Raw genomic sequence first — 19,308 nt, 5'->3', positions numbered from 1 at the left:
TGCTGCATGAACCAGTGGACAGTGGATTAACCAGAGGTTGGATGGTAGGAACAGGGAGACGGTGGGTGTAAGTGGTTTTGGACATTTGCCGTCATTCATAGGGCCCAAAAACATTGTCTGCCAATATGAGATATTGATGTCTGTCATGCATGCATAACATATGGGCCAACTTACTGCATACTACTTCTTACAAGCTTGTAGGATTTAATGTTAGCACAGAGGAGACAAATGGAAGAATGGTGATATAAATTTATCTAAATGCTAACTAATACCTCATGCAAACACTTCACTCAGGTTGTTTCACCTTTGACAGGCAAGGGAGTTTCTTGCTTGCGAGGTTTAAAATTCACGCACAACCAGTGCTAGGCAGACACAAGTCAGCACCTCTCACCAGTTACACAAAGTGAGGAAGCTTCTTGGTACCTGCTTTGAATTGATTCCAAAATTCTTAACAATACTTCACCCTTCCATGTGCACATGATTCCTCTTGTCTCTAGCTGTGCTCACAGGCTGAAATTCGCCGATGGATTTGTTTATGTTTCACCCGGGGAGAAATAAGCCTACCCAGAGGACAGGGGTAAATATGAATCCTGCAGCTCTAACGTTTGTGTTCAAACAGCTATTTTTTCAGCCAGTGGCAATCAACATACTGCCAAGGCCTTTCCGAGTCACTGAGGCTGCTGACTTGTTCCACTACTGCATCCAAAGATATCAACTAATACTCAGTTGTCATAAACAACAGGACAAACAAAAGTCCTGGGGAGCACAGTCAATACAGTTCACTTGATAGAATACCCAAGGTGTCAGAGGGATTTGAATCTTTATGTAACATTGCACATAAAACATGTAGTAGAGTAATTATATGCAGCATCCCAGCAGACACAGGCGTAAAATATTCCAAGATTTTGTTTGGTGCTTACAAATAAATTCATACCGAAGACACAGATGCCATATCTGAGGAGTGGCTGGCATCACTGGGACTTTTCCTGTGCCATCCAACATTGAAGCTGACTTCTGAAGCAGAATCTGATTCGCTCTGTCAAAACGAGACAAGGAATGTAAGATAATTCAATGTCTTTCAGCTTCAAATCACACAAATTGAACAAGACCCTTAACCAAAAGTCAGAGGCAAAATAAGTCCACGCTTTTGTTTTTCCCTTTCTTCTCCACATCAAATTATTTAAAAGATTTCTAAAATTCATGTTGCTTCTTTTACTGCCTAAACCGGCATCACAAACTCACAGCACGGTGGTTTGGTCAGCTTAAAGATACCATGACTTCACTTGGACTGACCAGGAGGAAGATTTAGTGGAAGAGAAATGCAGGCCTTTGAGATGTGGCCAACAGCACAAGGCTTGCATTAAGAATCTACCATGCTAGCGTAGTATGCCATAATATGAAAACAGCTCAATGTTTACAGATCAAAATACATCCATGAATTATATTGGAAATACAATTGTTCTGTTTAGCAAGGAACAATCCACAATTAGTCATGGGATGAATGACTATTGAATTGCTTTTTAATCATTTAGTTGAGGGTGAAATATTAGCCAAGTTCATCAGTAAGACTTGTTGCTCAAATAATGCCATGGGATATTTAACAGCCAGCCGAATAGGCAGATTGAAATCTCAGTTTAGCGTCTCATCTATTGAACAATCATGTAATCTGGAAGTGAGGGACAGGTAGTAGAAGAACCACCTCAGCAATGAAAGCAGTAATCGAGGCTCGGACAGACAGGATTTAAAGTCAATTGTTGAGAGAAATTGACTTGAAAGAGGGTTTTGGAAGTAGCTTCAGCAATGGATGTTGGATATCGTAAATTCTAACAATCAACATTGCATTAATAAGGGGATTTTTTTTATTAATACGGGGATCAGGAGTTATGGGGAGATAGCAGGAGAATGGGGATGAGGAACATATCAGCCATGATCGAATGGGCCGAATGGTCTAATTTTGCTCCTATATCTTATGGTCTTATGGTCAGAGCAAGTGTTAGGTAACATGAAAAGGTGTAATATGTATTTTAAGGAATACAAGAGGTTAATCTGCAGAATTTCATGCATGTGCCTTCTCGACTGGAATCCTATCACTGGCCTCCCAAGACAAGGTAAGCACCTGTACACTTACCCAACCACAAGCTTTAAAAAACTCCATATAATGTTACCATGTGATAGTGTGCAGACTTAAACAAATTTGGTCTGGTGACAGTGACATTTCTATGCCATAACATTCAAGGCCTTCGATACCATAACATTCGCGGCTATGGGCTGAGTGTGGCAAGTGGGATTATGTGGGCAGGTTAGGGCCTTTCATGCATTGGTGCAGGCCCGATGGGCCAAAGGGCCTCTTCTGCACTGTTGTATTCTGTGATTGAATAAACATTACAGAACCCTATGGGAAATAACATTGCAAGTTGAAGTCATCTTCGCCCACGCCAAACAACATCATAACATTTCCCACTCATTCAGTGGTGGCTTTAATTCAGGACAAGTGATCTGTATACACAATAGACCACACCTCCCCGAATCAGTTTCACTTAATTTGCAAGTACTTCATCTGATTTGGAGGATTAAACTTTAAATAAGTTAGACATTGTGAATGCATTATCTTCCCATCATTGAGTGAACTCACATAAAAACAATTAGCAATTTAACATAATGGTTGGGGATTGTTGAGTCGTCTTAAATCATCGCAATGTATTCTCATTACTACTCAATTAATCTGAATTAATTCCTTTCATCTAATTTGTACAACTGGCTCCCATTTTCAATGCACATTTCCTGCTCACAGTTACCTCAGTCACGAGCAATGGAACAGACTTGCTCAGCTCCTTCACTCTTGTGTGCTCCAGAGTTGGAAGGTTTGCTGCAGGTGCTTTGTCATCAGCTGGAAAAGCAGATTTTGGCATTAAAATATGGAACTACCTCTGACATGCAAGAGACAAGCTGCAGTGATGGTCTGTACACGAGAACTTCTACAGCATTTCAAAATCATCCATAAATGTAACCTCATGACCTTAACAAAATCATTAAGGTACCAGTTTTAAAAATAAGTGCGATGGAAATTCATTCAAACACGATTTAGCATGGTCTTAATCCCAGCCCTACAAATATTTCAATTAAAACACAAAACTAAAATTAAAGGTGTGGGATGGGAGAAACTCTTGCTGATTGGTAGAAATGAAAATGAAAAATGCTTATTGTCACAAGTAGGCTTCAAATGAAGTTTCTGTGAAAATCCCCTAGTTGCCACATTCCGGCGCCTGTTCGGGGAGGCTGGGAATTGACCCCGCGCTGCTGGCCTTGGTCTGCTTTACAAGCCAGCTATTTAGCCCACTGTGCTTAACCAACCCCTGGTCAAAATCAGCAGAAAAGGAGTGCTGTATGTGCCCACTTGTGTCAAAGTTACCATCCATATTGTGTCTCTTTACTCAGAAGTGCAGCAACCCCCTCCCAGCTGTTACTCTTTGTATATTTTCCTTCTATTATTGAATTCGGTAGCTTTGCACAGCCAGTTTCCCAGCAGGGCACCACCAGCTAAAATAAAACAAGTTAAGCACTTATTTAAACTAAAAGTCCCATTAGCAAACCATCTCATCAGTAATTAATGAAGGGAGGCGGTAAGTTGCTTAAGCGAGTGAATGGGATATAGGGGTGGGGGTTTGGATATCGGCAGCGGTGGGGGGAGGGAGGAGGAGGGGTTTTGCGTGGAGGGAGTTTGTGAGGGGGAAAAATGAGCAGGAGTAGAGTTGTTTGAAATCCGTGAATCACAGCTTCACAGTTAAAAGACAAATCCAAATTTTGCAGAGCTTGAAGTTGATATAAACGGGGGTTGACTGTATTTTTTTTTAAACAGTACAGCACAGAACAGGCCCTTCGGCCCTCGATGTTGTGCCGAGCAATGATCACCCTACTCAAACTCACGTATCCACCCTATACCCGTAACCCAACAACTCCCCCTTAACCTTACTTTTTTTAGGACGCTACGGGCAATTTAGCATGGCCAATCCACCTAACCCGCACATCTTTGGACTGTGGGAGGAAACCGGAGAACCCGGAGGAAACCCACGCACACACGGGGAGGACGTGCAGACTCCGCACAGACAGTGACCCAGCCGGGAACCGAACCTGGGACCCTGGAGCTGTGAAGCATTGATGCTAACCACTATGCTACCGTGCTGCCCATAATACGCCTGCCCTTTCAGACACTTTTAGCCGCCTTAGGATAAAGATCATACAAGACACTGTGGATCTGAGTCACAAACTCAGAAAATTGAAGGTGAGGCAAGAGAATGAAGCTAGGCAAAAGGACAATTTTTCATTTTACTTTGAAAGTTCAAGGTATATCACAGTGCACATTCATTCTCATCCAAAAGTATGGGCAAATTATCTGATGACTTAGATTTGTCCATTTCCAGAGATATCTCATCACCTCAAAATGTTGAACAAGAAGTGGGCTCTGAAATGACAATAGACATTGTTGATTCCGTTCAAGTGAGGGAAGAAACCTATCCTGAAGACATTGCCTTATGACCAAAATATGTTCCACTGGGTGCGATAGAATATTTCATACAGAAAAAAACAGAAAACATCGGTACTATGGAAAATTTGAGAAAAGGGCTTGAGATTGATGGGCGAAAGCAGGTTAGAAGTTTTCATAATTTCCATTTTCTAAGGGTGAAGAGAAATGGGATGGAAAGTGGAAATTGGTTGATTTTACTGTTATGTTTGCAAATTATTCCCTGATGGCAGTAAAAGAAAACAAGCATTCATCGACGGGTACTCTAACTGGAGAAATGTTGGAAGAGATATTGCTGATCATGAAACATCCAAAGCTCATATTAAAGTTCGTTCAAAGATGTAAATTATCTGGAAGAACTGATTCCGCGTTATTGGCTCAGTTTGAAAAAGGAATGTTTTTCATGGAGGAAGGTGCTGAGACGTGTTGTTCCCACAAACTGTTGTCATTTTTGGGAGTACCTCTAAGAATGGTGAATCATCATTGTCAAATCGAAGAGATTATTTTATAGCCTGCCTTGAATATCTCAGTGAATTTGATGAGCTTCTCAAAGAGCACTTGAAAAGTTATCAATATTGTGGCTCAGTGAAGACTAATTTTTAAAGCGCACCAAGCCTATGATGACTTCATCACTATAATGGCTTATCGGCACAGAAACCAATTCACCAACAAAGATGCCAAATACTATTCCATAATAGTTGATTCAACATCAAATGCGAGTCATGTGGAATAATTTACATTAATTTTAAGATATCCGACCAGCGGTGATGAGGTCATAGAGCGATTTCTTGGTTTTGTCCAGCTATAATCCCACACTTCTGAGTCTCTGGAGACAATCTTTGACAAGCTTTGCAAACTCAGGTTTGTCAAAGGCAGAGTTTCGACAATACTGCAAATATTGCAGGAAAATATTTAGGTCGACAAGCAAGAGTGAATAATGTAAATCACTGTGTGTTATTCATCCAGTGTTCGAGCCATTCCTTGAAATTATTCTGCAATGCTGCATCTGAATCGTCTGTGTGAGCTGTTCCTTTATTCTGACTTTGTTCAAAACGTGTGCCTGTTTTTTGGTTCCTACACATCGGTGGAATATGTTGCAATCACGCTTGGGGGTAGGCAAATGAAAAATATTTGACAAAGGGCCGGGTGGTCTTTTCATGCAGATGCTGTTTTGGCTTCGAAAATACACTTTGTTTATATAAGGGAAACCTTATTAGGCATAGCCTCATCAAATTCAGAAAAGCCACGTGTGAAAACTGAAGCAAAATCCTTAGTAGAGAAGTTTGAAAAGTATTTACTCTTTCGTGGAACCATTTACTTCAAAAAATTAATGCCATCAGCAAATTGCTGCAAAATATTGAAACACATTCATTGAATGCCGAACAATTGTTAGCCTCAGTTAAAAGTTTTGTCATGGAAGTTCAAACTGACGATAGCTTGGTGGAAGCACGGGCATTAACATTGACATATCCCTCAAATATATCTGATGAGAAGCATACAAGACGCAGGAAGTTATATTCGATGAAACTAGAGACAATGAAATCAATTTAAAAAGAAAAAAGATCATCAATGAGACCATCAGTGTTAATTGTGAAACAATCATGGTGCAGTTGTAGAGTAGACGTGAATCTCTGAAGAAAAACGGTTGATTAATTTTGCGTGCTTTTCGACAAAAGTTTGGATGAGAATGCTAAGAGCCGCTACAGTAATAGGTGAATTGAATTCTACTGGGAGGACAGACTGGAACAAAATAATTAATTCATTTCTGCAATTATGTGCGTTGAGATCGCCAGCTGATTTGTACAGACTTGTAAATGATGGTTTGCAGGCAACCTTTCAAAATGTGGAAACCATTCTGAAAATATTTTTGACAATACCGGCCATAAATGCTTTTGGTGAGCATTCTTTTTCTGTATTGAAAAGAGTTAAAAATGATTTTGAGATGTACGATGAGTCAGGAACATTTGGCAAGTTCAGCAATACTGACAATTGAAAGTGAATCTTTACAGGATTTTACCTATGATGACGTAGTTGATGATTTTGTAAAGGGTATGTAGAAAAAACACTCTCTAAATTTCCATTGCAACAAGGGATGAAGCAAGAAAATCTTAAAAATCTGTCTGTCTTTATTCTCTTGTTTAAATTCTGTTTTTCAAAATGGACCATTGCTGGTCTGATATAATGGCTGCAGCTGGTCACATGCTGATAGTTCAAACTACCACCGCTCTCAAGACTGGTCTTCAGAAAGTCTCGCGGACAAAGAACGGAATCCTGCAGACAGAGCTACTGATATTGGACTTGGACTCACTGGGCACTCCACTCAGGTGAATTTACGGCAATCAAGTATTTGTTTTTTGCGAGAGGAAATAAGGAAGTTAACTTTTGAAACTGAATGGGACTCGGTGAAATATACTGAATGGCAGCGTATGCATCTTGCTGATTGGAGTATTCACTCCTGCATTGGACTGGCTCATCCTGTCATGCACTGGCTGATGCTGCAGGGATGTTATCGGCTGGTTTTTCCATCTCGTTGCTCATCAGCAAGTTCTATGTTTGCTCGCCTCAAGACACACATCACAATATTGAGCATCTTTACCATTATTCTGACAAGAGTCAACTTGGATTTCAGCAATTACTCATACAGGCGTGTTTTTACAAGTGAAAAAGCAATGATCAATTTGTGGATTTTTGCAGCTTCCACCTTTGTATTCTGTGGGGCGAAGGTGGGTGGGGAGGGGAGTGAAGTTGGGCAGCAGGGGCAAGAAATGAAGGTGAGCACGAGGCCCCACTTTCTGTAAATCCGCCTCTTGATTGAGGAATCATGCAGGTTTCCTAATTTGGTCAATGTTTGGATACAAATTTGAAAACAAAACTTTGCTACAGGTAACATTTCAATGATTAATTCCTCACCATCACTTTTCATTTCATTCTCAATCACTGAAGTAGTGATGGTTTCTCCTGTAAACAGAAAACAAAACTGAATTCTGGCTGTTATTAAAATGATGAACACATTCACAAACTGTGTCAATAGATCCAAATGATTCCTGCCCCCATCTACATATGAACCACAGAGTGAGCAAGTTAGGAAAATAAAGCAGAATACTGCAGGTGCTAAAAATCTGAAATAAAAACAATAAAATGCTGGGAGTACTCAAGAGGTCAGGCAGGACCTATTAGAGAAATAGGGAAAACTTGGATAAGGCAGGAAAATAGGGAAGGGACACCATGAGAGATAGGAGCAGAATAGGCCATTTGGTCCATTGAGTCTGTTCTGCCATTCAATGAGATCGTGACTGATCTGATATGATAATCCTCAACGCCACTTTCCTGCCTTATTCCCAGAACCCTCGATTCCTTTACTGATTGAAAATCTGTCTTTGTCAACCTTGAACATACTTAATGACCCAGCCTCATCGTAATGCTGATTAATGTGTGCCTGTTGGTTGCGATGTAGAAAGTATGCAAACTTTGCACTGCCTGCTAATTTAAATGATTGTGGTGTATAGCCCAGTGCTTATACATGCTCACCATCACTCACCATAATTGGGACCATGGCCAGTGACTGCAGTGAAACATGATCATGACCCATAAACTCTGATCTCCGGGCATTCTACCCTGCAGGTAACCCAAAGATGTGCTAGAGTATCTGTGGACCCCCACCATGATGTAGTATCAGATGGCTGTTTCTCAGTCTCCATTACAGCTGAGCAAAATCTCCAAAAATCTCACTATTAAAGTGGAGTCCAGACCGAGGTCATGCAACCCCAGCTTGCTGGCATATAGGCTCAGACTGCTGTCAATCCTTGCTGTGGAAATCAATGCTTAAAGAGACCTTCAGGTCATCACAAGTGGAGAGCAATCTTTCCTCCAACAGATTACTCCGCCCCAGTTGGCAGACTCTATGAAGCACAAACTGCTGCACTTTCTCAAGAGGACAGCATCTGTCCTCCCTTCACAACCACTTCACTCATGCCCTTGCCCCTCAGGCAGTCAACCCAGGCTGCTGCCACCCATTCCAAGGTGATGCAGTCCAAAACCAGATCTTCAAAGCTCAGAGCTGCTCCAGGTCCCCCAGCAAGGCTCCCCAAGAAGAGTCAGCAGCCTTCCACCAGTCATGCTGCAACCACTGGGTGGCATTATATAGGAGCATTAGACCAGGCAAAGGTACCTGAAAAATGCTCAGGGAATGAACAAGGGCGAGTATTTGCATTTTGTATGGAATACTGGATTGGTTTGTTAAATAAAGTTGGTTTGGAATACTTGTTTTGATGTGAGTTTTATATCAGTATTTTGACAAAGAGAACATCGTGATCATTCGTAACAGAGAAATGATAATGTGTGAGATTGTTTATAGTGGGGTTATTGTTGGATGAAGCAATTATGAACAGTTTAGCTCTAAAGGGACTGTATTGGCTGTCTCCACCCTTCCTCCTCTTCCTGAGCCGTTTGTCATGTCCCTGGTGATAAGAGTGATGCCACTCACTATGATCAGGTTATGCAGGATATAGTAAACCATCAAGTATCAGGACATACGCTCCAATAAGCAGGAGAGGTTTCCTCCAGAGCAGTCGAGGCCCATCAACCTGTTCCACAGCATGGTCCTCAGTGTAGCCATGGGTCATTGGTTTGCACAGTCATGAGTCAGGTGCAAAGTAGATAGCATTGTTGCCCAGCAGCCACCCTCTGGTTTGATGTGGTGGCTCAAATACTGAGGGAATAGCAAAATGACACAGAATAAAGGCATCGTGATTGCTGCCAGGTTAGCAGGCGTTTCTCAGGCGATGTGCTGAGCGTGGTTGTGCATCAGCTGGACATTCAGCAAGTGGAACCCCTTGCAGATGGGATACATCTCAGATATGGATGTTGCTCCCATAAAGCCATAAGTGTGTTAAATTGATGGCACCTTTCACCAGAGGGAAGCCTGTTATCTAAGCACATTGTCTGCTTCTCTCTGTCCAAAGAGCACCCAATGAATTCTCCACTTCTGGCAAAAGTGCAAGTCACCAGTTGACAGCAAAAGAGAGATGTTACAGATGCTGCCTACTTCGACATGAAGAAACTCATAGCCACAGCCCACTTCAAATTCTCACCTAACCCTGAGGCTGCAAGAGTTGCGTAATTCTGGTGAGTATCTGCTTCACAAAGCACAGATGATGCTGTTACGATCCCAGTGGGGGAACAGCAAACCAAAATAGCTAAATTTACCAGTTGACCCCAGAATGAAGAGAGTACACAAAAAGATGACACTTTCTGCAACTCATACTTTAACATGAATCAGAACTAACAAAAATTAAACATGAATTCACAAGCAGATGATCCTTCAGTTAAAAAGCAAGTTTCACTTTAAATAATCAATACAACAAAGAAACACATTCACAAGCATCCACATCACTCCCCACAGACATGTGGCACCATGTGTAGTTCCAAAGTTCTGAGCCTCTGGTAGGATCTCTTATTTTCCCCATTAAATTGGTTCAACCCTCGAGTCATGTTCTACGCCAGCCGTCATGTATCTGAGATCCCCAGGAACAGCCTCCTGGAGAACCACATGACAGTCCAAATGGAATGGATTCCCCTTGATCCAAATCCTTTAATGAACCCTGTTAAACGGTTTGGTTGACTCTGGCAAAACTCAAACAGCAGCAGTAAAATTACCCAATTCACAACTCCTGAAATAACTCCTGCCTTTTGTTCATGGGGCATCGGCGTCGCAAGCTGGGCCAGCATTTATTGCCCATCCCTAATTCCACTCGAAGGGACAGTTAAGAGCCAATCACATTGCTGTGGATCGGGAGTCGCATGTAGGCCAGACCAGGTAAGGACAGCAGATTTCCTTCCCGAAAGGACATTAATGAACCAAATGGGCTATTATGACAATCGACAATGGTTTAATGTTCATTATTAGACTTTTAATTCCAGATTTTTTTTATTGAATTCAAATTTCACCATCTGCAATGACAGTATTTGAACCTGGGTTTACCAGTTGCATTACTCTGGGTCTTGGTCTACTAGTCCAGTGACAATCCCATTATGCCACCGCCTCCCCTACTTAACTGTATTACTCACACACACAGCTCCTTGCTTATGTGCTTACTCTGTCCTCCCCACTGCTGCACCTTTCCTTTGTCTGCAGCTATTTGGGCACACAGCTTTCGTAGGCTTGCTTCCTTTATGTTGGTACTGCTTTCAGATCAAGGATCGCTGAGTCACATGGACTAGTATTTCTTATTATTCAAGAAAATTACAACTGATCGTTTTACAACTGAAACAAACTCTAAAGATCCTTTTCAAACATTCTTCAAACAAGTTACAGATTCTGTGGATTTTTTTTTTCAAAAAATATTTTTATTCTCCTTTTTCACATTTTCTCCCGAATTTACACCCACCAACAACAAACAATAATCAACAACAAATATGTCAAACCCCATAACAATAACAACGATCCCATCCCCCCACCAACCTCCAAACATCACCCTGCATATTAACATATACAAATGACAAAAAGGAATCAGGGATTACCCATAGTCATCTTTAATATACACAGCCCCAACTAATGTTTGATGTTATCCAGTTCTTGAAAGTGCATAATAAATAGTGCCCATAACTTGTAGAACCCCTCCGAGCTTCCCCTCAGTTCGAACTTAACCTTAAATTCTGTGGATATTTTAACAAATTTACCAATTTTCCTTCTGGCACTGCTTCCAGGTCAAAGATCAGCACACATACAGCACATACATTTCCAATTTTGGTTGAGGCAAGAGAAATGCACCTGGAAGACCCTAGGTGTTCAAGGTTTCCTACTGAGTGCACTTCTCCCCTTTTTTCTTTCCCCTCAGTGAGAAGTTGACCCTCATCTGGGCTGTCTCTGCTCAATAATCCTCTTATGCTGCAACCCAAGAGGTATGGACAACTATAGCACTCATGACTGGGAGCAAGTGGTTTGTCTAGTACCTTTAAAGTCAGAAACTGGGCTTTCTCCGAGTTCAGCACCGCTCCCTGTCAACATGTTAACTTTACGCAATGATGGAAACCGCGAGTGCTTTGACAAACTCAAACAAAGCCAGTAGAAATTAATCAGCAACTAACATGCAAGCGATAGTGGCTGGTCCTCCCTGCTGCCCACATATTCAGCTGTGTGTGTTTGACAAGGGTGTTGGCTGGAATGGCGGGGTTGCAAGTGGAAGCACTGGCATCAAAACAGGTGTTACATGCTGACTAACGACCTGTCTGCACTGCACTTTACTGGCACAAGCTCCTCATGCCCTCCCTTACACCCGCGGCAAGACACCGGCAAGCACAGGATGCACCAGAGTTGGTGCAAAAGCTACATGGGTATGAAAATGGCCCTGTAGCAACAAGACTACAATTTTGTGGCCACAGAGTTAACGTTTCACTTCAATAACTTTTCATCAAAACTGAAAGAGACAGTTGTTGAATAAATCCCCCCTTTGTACTTAAGCTGTCTATTTTGTTAACTTTCAATTGGCAGGAGGAATTTAACCCCACAGTTATGCTTTGCCATCTGTGCAGAAATCCATTCAACTCAATAATTATTAATCTTAGTTATTCAACCTTTAAAGAAAGTAATACAACCATGTGAATCTTTATGATTCTATTTTTTCTTTGCCATTAGTACAGAAAATAATTTCCACAGTGATTATGCCCTCACTTATGTCAGGCTGGACACAGCCATCCTTGCTGACGAGGTGTTCTGTGAAAGAATGTCACAAGCCATTGACAGGTATGTATCCTGCAAACAGAACGAGGGGAGGTCTCACCCTCCACAATTTGGGAGTCACTGAAAGCGGTGAAAAGGGTGGGGGGGGGGATAATTGCAGACAGGGCACTCAGGACAGGAAGGAGAGGGCAGGTAGGCTACGGCTGTTCGACTCCATATTCGAAGTGGAACTACGGACAGAGAGGAAAAAGCTACAATTGGAATTTGGCCTGCTCTCCGCTGGGAAAGCAGTACACCGGCTCCGTCTGACATGGGGGACCGTTTATGAACATGGCATCAAGGACAGCCACCTGCTGGCTCACCAGCTGAGAAAGCAGGCAGCGACGAGGGAGATAACACAGGTGAAGGACAGAAATGGTAAGCTAGTCACAATGCCAGATGAGATCAATGAGGCCGTTACGACCCTTTACCGGGAGCTGTACATCTCCGAGCCCCCAGAGGGGAACTTGAAGGTGAGGCAGTTTTGCAACGGGCTGGACGTACCAGCTGTGGGGGAGGAATAGAGGCAGACTTCGGATGCACCACTAGAACTGAGGGAAGTTATGGAAAGAATCAACTCCATGCAGTAGGGAGCAGCAGGGTGGTGCAGTGGTTAGCACTGCTGCCTCATAGCACTGAGGACACTGGTTCGATCCCAGCCCTGGGTCACTGTCTGTATGGAGTGTCTACGTGGGTCTCACCCCCACAACCCAAAGATGTGTGGGGTAGGTGGATTTGCCACGCTAATTTGCCCCTTAATTGGAAAAAAGAAATTGGGTACTTTAAATTTAAAATAACTCCATGCAATTGGGGAATGGATTCCTCATGGACTTGTATAAAAATATTTTTGGGAACACTGGCCTCGCACCTGCAGGAGATGTTCAATGATTTGCTTTTGAGAGGGACCCTGCTGCCCACACTGGCACAGATCACTGATCCCTAAAAGGACAAAGGCCCGATGGAGTGCAGGTCATACAGACCCATCTCATTCATAAACAGTGAACCAAAGTCCTGACAAATGCCCTGGCGAGGTGACTGGACAGTTGCATGCCAGAAGATCAGATAGTTGTCTTGACGACTAACAGTGACCATCAGATGCTTGCTGAACATGATTATGACCCCACCCAGGGAGGAAACACTAGATGTGATCATTTCCCTAGACGCAGAGAAGGCCTTCGACAGAGTCGAACGGAGGTACCTCAAGGAGGTACTGGAACGGTTTGCATTTGGGCTAGGGTTCAACTCATGGGTGAAGCTACTGTACGGCGTTCCCATGGCAAGCGTACGGATGAACACCACCAGCTCTGAATACTTCCGGCTGCACAGAGGCAAGGATGCCCATTAACCCTGCTTCTATTTGCCCTGGCAATTCAGCCGCTGGGTATCACCCTCAGATCAGTGAAGGGGTGTGGATGCATCCAGAGGGGAGACAGGGAGCTTAGAGTCTCACTCTATGTGGACGACCTGCTCCTCTATGTCCCAAACCCTCTAGCCAGCATGAGAGGAATAATGGAACTCCTCAGTGTGTTCGAAGCCGTCACAGGTTACAAACAACCTGAGGAAGAGCAAGGGGCTGGATTCTCCGCCCCGCCGCGCCACTTTTCTGCCCCGATCTGCCGGCGGAATTCTTCGTTATGCCGGCCGGTCAATGGGATTTCCCATCGTGGCAGCCCCACACAGTCGGGAAACTCCCGGGCGCTGACAAAATGAATAATCCCGCCGGCGGAGAATCCAGCCCAAAACCTTCCCAGTGAATCTGCAGGGGTGTGGGAGAAATCAGAGTTAGGGAAGGTGCCGTTCAAGCTGGCCCAAACCAAATTCCAATACCTGGGGATCCAAATGGCCCATGACTGGACACGGATCCACAAGTGAAACCTATAAAATCTGATAGCGGAGGTAAAGAGGGACCTGCGGAGGTGGGACTCGCTCCCGCTCTCCCTGGCGGAGAGTGCAGACAATCAAAATGAATGTGGTGCCTAGGTTCCTCTTCCTGTTCCGATCACTCCCGATCTTTATCACCAAGGTCTTCTTCACCAAAGTAAACAAATTATTTGTGGTGTGTGTGTGTGTGGTTGGGGAGAATACAGGGGGGGGGCTGGCCCTTCCAACACTCCTATTCTACCACTTTAAAAATATATATTTATGGGATGTGGTGTCACTGGTTAGGCCAGCATTTATTGCCCATCCCGCGTTGCCCTTCAGAAGGTGGTGGTGAGTTGCCTTCGCGAACCTCTACACTCTTTGGCCCGCTAACACAGAAAGAGTACAGAGGTAGATCAAATAGCCAGGAGTGGAATGGTTAGGAGCGGAGGAGAAATCCTGCAGGGGCTCATCCCTCTGAGCACTGGCCACAGCCCCACTCATATTTCTCCCAGCCAAGTACTCAAGAAGCTCAGTGGCAGTGGCCACGCTGAGGACATGGAATCAACTCAGGCACCACTTCAATCTGCATGTAATGCCCACCATCTGCAAGGCCCATAGATTCACCCCTGCGACAAAAGACTGCCACTTTAAAAGGTGGGGACAGAACACGGGGGTACTGACAGAAGGGGATCGATACATAGACGGCAGAGGAGGGAAACTAACGGACAAGATCCAGCTCCTGAAAGGGGACGAGCTCCGGTATATGCAAATAAAGAACTTCCTCTGCAAGGGGACCACTACGTTTCCCATGCTACCAGGATACTCCCTACTGGACAGACATCCAATCTTGGTAGAACCAGGGAACGCTAACTGCACTGACATGTACGGGCAACTGCCAGAGGAGGTACTGTCACCGCTGGACGAGACACGGGAAAAGTGGGAGGAAGAGCTAGGCATAGAGATGGAGGACGACTCTAAATCAAAGAACCGCACAAGGCGAACTGCACCTCATGTGCAGGGCTGCATCTAACACAGCTAAAGGTAGTGCACAGGGCACACTTGACCAGAACACACGTGAACGGATTCATCCCAGGAGGACAAATGAGAACGGTGCCAGGGGGGCCCGGCCTACCACACCCGCATGTTCTGCTCCTGTTCCAGACTTGTCGGGCACTGGAGCACCTTTTCCGAGGCCATGTCCAATGTTGTGGGGGTGAGGATGGAGCTATGCCCACTAGTGGCCATCTTCGGGATATCAGAACAGTCAGAACTGTTTACAGGGAGAGGGGCAGACGCCCTAGCTTTTGCCTCCCTGATCACCCGCCAGAGACTGCTGCTTGGCTAGAGATCAGCAGTGCCATCCAAGGCCGCGGACTGGCCGTCCAACTTAGTAGAATTCCTTAAGTTGGAAAAAATAAAATTCACCATTCAAGGATTGGAGGAAGGTTTCCGCAATGCATGGAGGCAATTCACCAGCTTGTTCAAAGACCTGTTTGTGGCCAGCAACCAATAAAGCGGGGGAACAGGGGAATGGAGAAAGAGAGATGGGGAAGGAGGATTAAAACGGATAATGGAAGAAGAGAAGGGTGGGGGGAAGAAAGGGAGGGGGAGAAAACCATCCAGAATACAGGGTAAGCAGAGCAGAGGAGCCAGAGGGGACCAATGACAAGGAAGCAGATGGATGCGATCGCAACAACAACAGCACCAAGGTACGCCTGGGTAGCACCAAGGTACGCCTGGGTAGCACCAAACACACACCCTGGTATGTTTTAATACCAGGAGGCAACATGTATATAATTCATACAGCATGGTTGCGGTATCTGCACCCAAAGATTAGGACCTTTGTATGCATACCTGTTTATTTTTCTTTTGTATTTCTATTTTGAAGATTTTTCTTTATTTTTGTGTGATGTCGCTTGCAATGTTGTTATAAATAAATGCAAACCAAATAAAAATATTTTTAAAAAAGGGGTATGTTCACTGTTGAAAGATTATTTCTCGCACTTTGCATTTTTCAAAGATGAGGAGACTTCACTAATGGTAAAACCACTACATCAATTACTTTCTGTACATGAAAAGAAGAAATAGAATAAGGAAAATTTCATTAAAAAATTCACACGGTTATATTAAGCCACATGTACAGTCAAACAGATGACTGATTCTCCGAATACCACTTACAAAAAGGATGAAAAAAGCTCCTGGCCGTTTGGACCTATTCCATTGCAGAATGTGCAACGTTATCCATCCACCCAATGCTGTTTCTCTACCAAACAGACCCGCACATACCCACCCCACACACACTCGAACTCACCCACCCACATACATACCGTACCCACCCACACCCCCAGAAAAAGTTAAAGAGCCAGAGTAGAACCTAAACTTAACTTAGAAAATATCTGGGGAATCCTCTCTGACAGTTAACTTAATTTCACCTCAACAGTTGCTGGTGTCACTAGCTCCATTGGCTCACCAGCCTTCTAATTCTAGATGCTTAGCTCTTATAAGAACTCATGCTGCTCCACTGTGAACGTTTGCAGCATATCAGCACTTTCTGCACATTTGTGTTTTCAGAGATCAACATTGCATGGGATCTAGTTCCAGACTTTTGTAACTTGTATTTATGTTCGCTGATCCTCTCTTGCCTTTTGCTGAAAAGCCTATCCATGTGCACAGAATCTAATCCCTTGATTATTTTGAGAGTCCTCAACACAAGTCTATGCTTCCCCCAGTACATGAAGGGATAAAAAAATGTTTGAGATGCAGCCTGATCTTGCTGAAGGATAGTTGAAGGATAGTACATCTTGCTTTACATTTGTCTAGACTCAGAAAAAACCTGCTTACTGCTAACGCCGTTCTCCATAAGATTCATTTCTCACTCAACAATCTTGAGCACACAACCCTGACCATTAAGTCAGGAACTTTCCATTAAGTTGTATATTTGTCAATATGATATGCTACCATGCAGTACATTAACTCAACAGTTTAGGTCAAAGCACTATTTTCTCATTGTAAAGCACAACAGCCAACTTGTAAATACTGCATAATTCAGTGTGGTACCGAGTGTTGTACTGTCATCTTTCCCCATTTACCTGTTTAAGAGGGTGTAAAAGATTCAATTGCACTATTCAAAGACAAGCAACAAAGTTTTCCAGTGTCATGGATGTCAAAACTCAGATAGGTAGGTGGTGAAGGACAGAATACTGGAACCTCATCTTGGTTGACTTACAAGCTCATATTTACAAACCCACACATTCCATGCGCATCCAACTAAAAATAGAATCCCTCCTTCAGTTTGCTCCCATATATGCGTAGCGGAATTCCTCACTGTACGGGCCTTCAATCATCTGAAGAATGGAGTATTTGAGGACCAGGATCTCAAGCCTGAGGCTAAGATCATATTTTACCGGGAGGCAGTGTTCCTATATAGTTCGAAGACCTAAAGCAGGTATCTCGAAGCACTGGTGATGTTACACAAGCTGTCCTTTGCAAGAACCTCCAAATTTGGTGCCAAGAATGGGTTGGACAACAGGAACGTCTTATCAGTCTACTCTCGATCATCAGTAAAGTGATGAAAGAGGGGCTCATCAATTGCGTTATCAAGAGGCACTTACTCAGCAATAATCTGCTCACTGGTGCTTAGTTTGGGTTCTGCCAGGATCACTCAACTCCTAATCTCATTGCAGCCTTGGCTCAAGCTGGGCAAAAGAGCGGAAGTCCAGAGGTGATGTGAGATTGACTGCCCTTGACATCAAGGCATCATTTGAACAAACATGGCATCAAAGACCCCGAGGAAAACTGGGGCCAATGGGAATCAGGTGGAAAACCCTCCGCTGATTGGTGTCATACCTGGTACAAAGGAAAATGTTTGTGGTGGTTGGAGGTCAATCAACTCAGCTCCAGGACATAATGGCAGAAGTTCCTCAGGATAGATTCCTAGGCCCAAACATCTTCAGCTGCTTCATCAATGACCTTTCTTCCAACCCAAGGTCAGAAGTTGCTGATGACTGCATAATGTTCAGCACCATTCACGACTCCTCACATATTGAAATTGTCCATCTCCAAATGCAGAAACACCGTGACAATATCTAAGCTTGGACAGACAAGTGGCAAGTAACATTCGCACCACGCAAGTGTCAGGTTATCATCTACAATAAAAGAGGATCTAACCATTGCCCCTAGATATTCAATGCCATTACCATCGCTGAAACTCCAACTATCAGCATCCAGGGGGGTGACCATTGAACGAAAATTGAACTGCAGCACCAGATAAATACTGCGGCTGCAAGAGCAGGTCAAAGGCAAGTAACTCACCTCCTAACTCAAAGTCTGTCCACCTTCTACAAGGCACAAGTCAGGGGTGTGATGGAATACTCCTCACTTGCCTGGATGAGTGCAGCTCCAACAACACGATAGAAACTCGACAGCATCCAGGACAAAGCAGCCTACTTGATTGTTACCCCTTCCCCAAACATTCACTCCATCCACCCACTGATGAACAGTAGCAACTGTGTGTACCATCTACAAGATACACTGCAGAACACCAAGGTTCCTTAGACAGCTCCTTCCAAACCCGAGGCCACTACCATCTAATAGGACAAGAGCAGCATTTACCTGGGAACTCCACCACCTGGAGGTTCCAAGTCACTCACAATTTGGGAGTGCCCTCTCTAACAACACTGTCGCCTATCTCATGGAATGCAGTGGTTCAAGAAGGTAGCTCCCCCAGCACCTTCTCAGGGGCATCTAGGGATGGGCAATGAGTGGCCTAGCTAGCAACACCCACATTCAGTAAATTAATGTTTAACAAGTCCTTTTCCAAGTGGTCATGACCAGCATCGAGGCACTGAATACTCAAAACCAGCTGTGCTGGGCGGGGCATATCGCTTGCCTGCTGGACACCAGACTCCTGAAGCAACTGTTCTGCTCAGAATTTGCTTGTAGCAGGAGGCTTTTCAGGTGGACAGTGAAAACGCTTTTAGGGATTGTGGTAGTCGGTATTAGGGGTATTACGGTACCCTGGATAATGCTATAAGACTATTGGTGTGGGAGGTACCTGAGACTGCTATATCATTGGTGAAGCCTGCCTGCTGGTTCCGCCCAGTAAGGCGGAGTATAAGAGCCTGTGTCTCCCCAGCAGCTGCATTCTGTACCTGCGCTGCTGGGGGAAACTTCTAGTCCAATAAAGCCTTCAATTGTCGTCCAATCTTGC

The 19,308-nt window shown here is 44.0% G+C and overlaps 1 protein-coding gene across 6 annotated transcripts in view; it reads right to left on the bottom strand.

Moving 5' to 3' along the window:
- LOC119951904 (synaptotagmin-like protein 2) overlaps positions 1–19,308 on the bottom strand; it is a 133,768-nt gene that overhangs the window by 21,794 nt on the left and 92,666 nt on the right. For all 6 annotated transcript variants that reach the window (XM_038775287.1, XM_038775292.1, XM_038775289.1 and 3 more), the window contains 3 exons: positions 7,430–7,477; positions 2,796–2,887; positions 935–1,036 (listed from right to left, as the gene is read on the bottom strand). In XM_038775287.1, coding sequence (XP_038631215.1) covers positions 935–1,036; positions 2,796–2,887; positions 7,430–7,477 — 242 coding nt within the window. The remainder of the gene's footprint in view (positions 1–934; positions 1,037–2,795; positions 2,888–7,429; positions 7,478–19,308) is intronic.

Source organism: Scyliorhinus canicula, chromosome 17 (genome assembly GCF_902713615.1).
Source record: "Scyliorhinus canicula chromosome 17, sScyCan1.1, whole genome shotgun sequence".
Taxonomy (NCBI): domain Eukaryota; kingdom Metazoa; phylum Chordata; class Chondrichthyes; order Carcharhiniformes; family Scyliorhinidae; genus Scyliorhinus; species Scyliorhinus canicula.
Note: the sequence above shows the minus strand (reverse complement) of the source record. Positions and strands in the feature narration are given on the sequence as shown.